The 7,472-nt window shown below is 47.4% G+C and overlaps 1 protein-coding gene across 1 annotated transcript in view; it reads left to right on the forward strand.

The window, feature by feature from the left end:
- Window positions 1–7,103: 7,103 nt before the first annotated feature.
- The window catches only part of LOC103088123 (protein DDX26B), a 39,894-nt gene continuing 39,525 nt past the window's right edge, over window positions 7,104–7,472 (forward strand). The window contains exons 1-2 of the mRNA XM_007462897.1: window positions 7,104–7,214; window positions 7,356–7,433. Of these exons, the coding sequence (XP_007462959.1) occupies window positions 7,104–7,214; window positions 7,356–7,433 (189 nt within the window). The remainder of the gene's footprint in view (window positions 7,215–7,355; window positions 7,434–7,472) is intronic.

Genomic DNA, 7,472 nt, shown 5'->3' on the forward strand with positions numbered 1-7,472 from the left:
ATACCACAGGGGACATGGAGTGGTGGCCTCAGGGCGGTGAGATAGAAGGAGGGGGGCATCACAGAAGATATGAAAGGAAAAGAGGGAGATTCCACGATCGCCACCCAGAGGCTCCTACCCCCTGACTGGTGACAAGAGGTTATCCAAGTGGCAAAACCCGCTGGGGAGCTTGTCTGGGGGCTGCCCGGGGCCAAGTTTCATCATCAGCTCATTTTATTTTTAGCCTATGCCACCTCTCAGAGTAACCAGGTCTATAAATGTCCATACCACTTGCTGTGCCTGGGCCCAGGGCAGAAGGGAGCAGCTAAAAAGCCTTGTGCCAGGCCTTGTACTGGAAAATTCGCTGCCCTCGGTTGGCAGATGCCTGGACCTCTGGTGCCCCAGGTTACCTCCTGGGCCGCTGCGCTCAGTTCTCTGGGCGTCCGCCGTAGCCATCACCCCCCACCAGCTCTCCTCCAGTCAGGCTTCCTGAGCACAGGCCAAATCAGTAGGTGTCAGGAGGCAGATCACAGCAAAGCCCCGTCCCACACAACCCCACAGGATGGGTTATCCAAGGCCAATCTGTCAGGGAATAAGAGTGCTCTCGCAGGCCTGTGGTGCTGCCTGGAGCTGGTGGACTCCCTCCCACGCTCCTTTCTCTCTTCTGGCCCCTCTGCACCCTGCTGGCGAGCTGCTCCCATGCTGGGCTCCTTCAAATGTGTTCAGGCTCTCAGGCACCCCGCACACCCCTCTCATTCTGGTATTGCTGCTGCAGAGTCGGGGAGGGAAGCTTGGGCTCCGGCATCGGGCGGCTGACCACCTGAGCAACCTCAGTTTCCTCCCCTGGCAAAATGGGAAGAAAAATAATAGCCCTTACCTCGCAGGAAGGCTTCCCTGGCACATAGTGCTTAAGAAATGAAGCACTCACGACTCTAGTGTATCCCCCCAAACTCTGTCGGGGGGGGGCAGCTTCTCCCCACTCGGAGACTTACTTTTACTTTTATACTTCACTCAGCCAGCTTGTGCCCTTTCATGCAGGGCACTGGGCTTTTTTTTTTTTTTTTTTTTTTTTGCCACCGCACAGCATGTGGGATCCTTGTTCCCCAACCAGAGATGGAAGCCGTGTCCCCTGCACTGGAAACGCTGACTCTTAACCGCTGGATCACCAGGGAAGTCCCATTGGGTCTATCTTGTTCACTGATGTATATCTGCCTCTTGGAAAAACTCATAGCACATAGCAGATGTTTAATAAACATTTGTTGAATGAACACACCCCACCCCCACTCCAAATATGCATCTCTTCCTTTGTCGCCTGTGTCAGAGAGTGGACCCACAGTTTCCGCATTGCCGGATAAAATCCCAACTCCTCAGCAGGGCCTAGTAGGCCTTACATGACCTGATTCCTCTCACCCCCGCAAGCTCATCTCTAGTCACCTCTCTCCTCATCCTACTCTCCCCGCACCCTGCTCCCCTACACTCTAGCAATACAGAACTTTCTTTTTTCCATTGGTTTACTTTCAATGTCTCTCACCATCTGACCACCTCACCATTGCCTGCCTAGAACATTCTCCCTCCTCGCCTGCCCCATTCCTTACCTCCACGAGCCCTCCTTCACGAGGCTACTTCCTACGTTTCCTGCAAGTCATATCCTTCAGGAAACCTTCTCTCTATGTCCTCCTGACCTCTCCAGCCCTTCTAGAATACACGTTCCTTCCACTGCTCCCAGAGCACTATGCATTTCCTCTCTCATAACACTTAATAAAACATTGCATCTACACTTTCGATTATTTTCCCCACTAGAATGTAATGTATGAGGCGATGGACTATATCTATTCTTTTATTTAATGCCTACACAGAGATAACTCTGTGCTAAGCACTTCTGTAAACTCTGTAAATATTAATTCATTTAATCCTCATAACAATCCTACGAGGTACTATTGTTATCGCCATTATACAGATGATGAAGCTGAGGCAGAGTTAAGTAACTTGCCCAAGGTCACAGAGCTAGTAAACGGCAGAGCTGGGATTCGAATTCCCAAATCCAAGTTCTTAAAACTGTTATAACGTGCTGTGTCCCTTGTTCACCAATATATTCTCATTGCCTGTCATATAGAAGGTCCACCCAAGGAATGTTTGAATAAAAGAAAGAATGGCTAAATGAATAAAGATTGTGGAAATAACACAGTCCTTTGTGGGACCAGTGGGAGGAAAAGACTGAGACAGAGATTAAGTCAGAGAAGTTGAAAGCAAATAGTCCAAAAGGGGTAAGGAAGATTCCAGGACAAGTGGCAGGTGATGAAAGGCAAGGTGGCGGGGGCAGGGGAAGCTCAGAAAGGCAAGTGACAAATGGCTCTACAGTCGACAAAGGAAAATATAGAACAGACCATTGGATTTGGCCAGGAGCTGGCCCCTGGGACCTCAGAGTAGTTTCCAAAGAGTGCTAGGGAGAGAAACCAGGTTGCATGGCCTTGAGGAGGGAGTAGATGGTGGAATTTGGAATTTGGGAGGGGGTAGTGATCAGGTTAAGTAAGGTCTTTTTGTCAAGATGCGGTGATTAGGGCCTGCTTAAAGGCAAGAGGTAACAAATCTTTGGCGAGTGAGAAATCAAAACAGCCCTCACCAAAACAGAGAGTCTGTTGTGTGATGGTGGACCGCCCCGAGGCCAGCCATAAGAAATGGAAACATGCACAAAGCATGCTAACATTTGTTGTGAACAGAATGAAGGCCAGGAGAGCAGTGCTTGATAAGAATTCCTTCCTGAGAGATATCTGGTAACCTCAGACGTGAGGTACAATAGAAAGGCCTGGAATGAGCGGCTATGGTGAAGTATTAAAGTGAATTGATTTAGAGGCTACGAGTGGAAGAAAAGCCAAAAAAAAGAGTAGAGACATGAAGAGAAAAGAGGAAACTATTTTCAAAAGCTCAGGAGTTCAAAAAAGCAGGAGAAAACCAGAAAGAAGACAGGGACATTGGTGTAGGTCATAGAGCTGCGGCGAAAAAAGAATTCTGTTAACTGGCCAGAGGTGGCAGCGAAAGTGGGCCTGAAAGTTGGAAGCTGCAGGGGTTCTGCCCGGGGGCGGGGGCGCGGTCAGCTCCAGGACTTGGTCTGAAGGGGCCTGCTGGGCCCCAAATCGCAAAGACCCTGCATCCACAGGGACAGGGAGCTGCTGGGGTGGGGTGACAGGCAGGGCCGGGCACCCCGAGGAAAGGGGCACCTGGGAAGACGATGAAAGAAGGGCAGCCACAGCACATGCAACTGTTCCTTTCAACAACAATTGATTGAGCTGGTACTTGGCACCAGGCATTGGTTATAGGTTCAGCCTGCTCTCCAGGAGTTTACATTCCAACAGCAGCAAAGCCAAAGCACAAGTCAACCTATAACAAGGGGGGCAGCGCTGATATTCTGTAGCAGAGAAAGATGTAGAAAGGGCTCTGGGGGTCTTAGTGTTGGTGTGTGTCAAAGAAGCGCAATAGAAGTACCTACCCCAGTATAATGCAGGGTTTACTTTCCCCTAGGAAGTGAAGAAGAGCAGCTTCAGGCTAAGGGCTTGGAATTTGGTTTAATCTGAATAAACTCGTAAATCCACCAGATGGTTATTTTTTTTATTGGGGTATAGTTGATTTACCATGCTGTGTTCGTTTCAGGTGCGCAACAAAGTGAATCAGTCATACATATACATATATCTACTCTTTTTTAGATTCTTTTCCCATACAGGCCATTATAGAGTATTGAGTTCCCTGTGCTATACAGTAGGTTCTTATTAGTTATCTATTTTATATATGATAGTGTGTATATGTCAATCCCAATCTCCCAATTTACCCCTCCCCCTGGTTATTTTTTGTATATTGTCACTTTTGTAGTTTATAATGAAGACATGGCTGTTGTCCCACTGGAGCACTGGGTGACTAAGACTGTGCTTCTTTAGCATTTTTTGGAAAACTGTTTCAATAGTATTCGCCTTGGAGGGTTTTTTTCTTTTGTTTTTTGGTAAGTTTGTAATTTGTATTTGGGATACTTTGTAATTTTTAACATAGCCTCTTTCCTGATTATAAAAGCAAAGCATACTCATTGTAAAAAGTTAGGGGAAAATTGTAAAGAAGATTTTTAAATGTCATCTTAAAATACTGTCTGTGAAGACATAGAGAACAGACTTGTGGTTGCCAAGGAGGGGAGGGGGGATGGGAGAGGGATGGACTGGGAGTTTGGGGTTAGTAGAGGCAAACTATTACACATAGAATGGATAAACAGCAAGGTCCTACTGTAGAGAACAGGGAACTATATTCAATATCCTGCAATAAACCATAATGGAAAAGAATAGGAAAATGAACATTTGTATGTATAATTGAGTCACTTTGCTGTACAGCAGAAATTAACACAACATTGTAAATCAACTCTACTTCAAAGAAATAAACAAAGAAATAAATAAACACTGTGAACTGGGGCATATCACAGTCCATACACATTTATAATATATCATATACATAATACATAAATATTTATATGTTTATAATTAAATATCTTGATTATATTTATTACATAAATAAATATATGTTTGTTTATAAATATATGTGTGTGTATATATATAGCTCCTAATAGGAAATCTTGTATTTCTTCACCAAAGGATAGTCTAAACAAGCAATCAACCCCATGCATGTGATCCACTGGGCAGAAAGTGCTATATTATGACTTGGAGTTGACTTCAGCAAAAACTGTGAATGAGGCAAAGTTTGTTTCCAGGTAGTAATCTCATCCCCACCTAATGTGAGGCAGAATTCTTAGATGGTCCCCATGATCTCCCCTGCGTGATGTTATGTCCTGTGTAATCTTCTCTCCTTGAGTGAGTGTGGGTAAGATCTGTGACTTGCTTTTAGTCAATAGAATATGGTGAAGGTGACGGATGGCACTCTCATGATTAGGTTACATCATATAAGGCTCCATCTTAGAAGACTGCAGTGAGTGATTTTCCTGCTGGCCCTGAAGAAGCAAACAGTCACACTGTGAACAACCTATGGGAGGGAGGTAAGTGCAGGTGGACCCGAGGGTGGCCTCCACCAAGCAGACAGCCACAAGGAAATGAATTCTGCCAACATCCATTCAGGATTCAGCTTTACCTTGGAATCTGATTCTCTCCCACTCACGCCTCCAGATGAGAACAGCCTGGCTGACACCTTGATTGTGGTCTTGTGAGACTAAGCAGAGAATCCAGCTACACCATGCCCAGACCCCTGACTCATGGCAACTGTGAGATAACAAATGTGTCTTTTTCATCCTTATTTCCCCATTAATTCCCACCAGCTGTATCCCAGATGTGTCTGAATTGTGCTATACATGTTAGTATCTCTGGCTGAATTTTTGTTCCCACCATTCCTTTCAATCCAGAATCCCTCCCTTCCTGCTAAGTGCCTCATCTAGGAAACCTTCTGAACTTCGAGACCACTGGACCATTGCTTCCACTTCATTTTTTTTTTTTTTTGGCCACACCACATGGCTTTTGGGGGTTTAGGACCATTGCTTCCACTTCATTTTTTTTTTTTTTTGGCCACACCACATGGCTTGTGGGGTTTTAGTTCCCTGACCAGGGATCGAACCCGGGCCCTCGGCAGTGAGAGCATGGACTCCTAACCACTGGACCACCAGGAAATTCCCCCACTGCACTTTTTATTTGCATCACTTGTTTGTCCCTGATTCATACATTGCTATATGAAATCTTATTTTTATGAAAATGTTATTGAATATGGATTTTATATATATTACAAGGAACATATCAAATGAAGTTGTAAACTCACTGAAGTTCAGGATTCCACGCTGTGCACAGCATACTGCTGGGAATACACACCTCCATATTTAAAATTCGAGTTACATGAAGCAGTCAGCCAAGCGTGATTGGCCACTCATTGAGACTCTCCGTAGAGCCAGACCTGAGAACATCCCTCAGTGTTGTCCTCATCTCCCTGAGCTGCACTTTCCTTTACTGAAAATTGAACATAATGCCACCTACCACAATTATTTCAAAGACTAAATGAGACTAACGTGGGTGGCTGACAATTCATAGGTGCTCAATAAATGTGAGATGAATCAGAATCCAGGATGGCAAACCTTCCATGTGTAAAGGCTGTGCAGACACAACAGTGGGTGGAATTATCACAGGCAGGGCAATACTTCAAAGTGCTCAATGAAACTGAAGAAGCTTGTGCACACAAAAGGCCAATTTAGGTAACTGTGTTTAAGTTTTAGTTTCCTTTCTCAGTAGATATACGCGGAATGCAAGGCCAGCGACCGACTTACAAACACTGATCAAGCGTGGGGAGGGATCTGAAGGAATGCGAGTAGGTCTTGCCAGGAAAGAAGTTTGCTGCTTCTGAAATGTTTTGGTCTTAGCCACTGGCAGGATTGATCGATTGCAGTTAGCAAAGCGTCTTCTGTACAGCCTGTCCAAGCATCTGTTTCTGTACCTCTGCACAACTGTTGCTCAAATTCACTCTTCCTTTCGAATTATCATCTTTGAAGAGCAAGAGAAAAGTCCATCCAAACCACCCTACGTATCCTAACAGCTTCCAAGTCCTTTAAAGGAGGGTCCTTAACATTTCCCCTTACCCCCTGCCTGGGCTCAAACTTCAACTCCCAGGGTTCGCCCAAGTCCCTCCCCTTGCCCTGTCATCTAATGAATATGCAAATAACATATAATTGGCAGCCAATGGCGTGGGTTCTGGTCACATGGTGCCCATGGTAGGTGAGCGGACAGAAGTTGTGTGTTGGTGAACAGAGACAGCTCTCAGTCTGGGGCGAGCGCTTCAGTGAGCTTGGACCGATGCTCGGGCAATAGTCCCTGCGGCGGCAGCGGCGGCAGCGGCGGCGGCGGCAGTAGTGGTGGCAGAAGAGAGGAAGGGGGAGGGCCCCGAGGGCTACACACGCTCACACTTTCAAGTTCCCTTGGAGGGAGAAGAGGTGGGGCTGCAGAAAGAGGAGGCCAGGAGCAGTTCCATCTGTCCCGTCCCGTCTGCCCCTCTTACTCGTGCTCCCTGCACCCTGGCTCTGCGAGAGTTGAGGGTTCGGGTGGCAGTACGTGGCAGTGAGGGCAAGAGGGCCAGGAGAGTGGGGACCGGAGCCAGGGGTACGGGGGAAGATGCCCATCCTGCTGTTCCTCATAGACACGTCCGCCTCTATGAACCAGCGCACTGACCTGGGCACCTCCTATTTGGACATTGCCAAAGGCGCTGTGGAGTTATTCTTGAAGGTAAAGGGAGGGGAGGGGAGAGATGGGGAGAGTTCCCTAGGGATGGGGGTGGTGGTGGATTTAGGTGCTTCTGTAACGTTGGTATCGCCCCCTCCTCCCCCCTGCCCTTCGCGGCCCCCTCCGTCATCCCTCGTCCCGCAGCTGCGCGCCCGGGACCCGGCCAGCCGCGGAGACAGGTACATGCTGGTCACCTACGACGAACCCCCGTACTGCATCAAGGTAAAGGGGCCATCCAGGGGGTGGGCCGGGCGGGAAGCG

The sequence above is a fragment of the Lipotes vexillifer genome, unplaced genomic scaffold, assembly GCF_000442215.2.
Source record: "Lipotes vexillifer unplaced genomic scaffold, Lipotes_vexillifer_v1.1 scaffold481, whole genome shotgun sequence".
Classification (NCBI taxonomy): domain Eukaryota; kingdom Metazoa; phylum Chordata; class Mammalia; order Artiodactyla; family Lipotidae; genus Lipotes; species Lipotes vexillifer.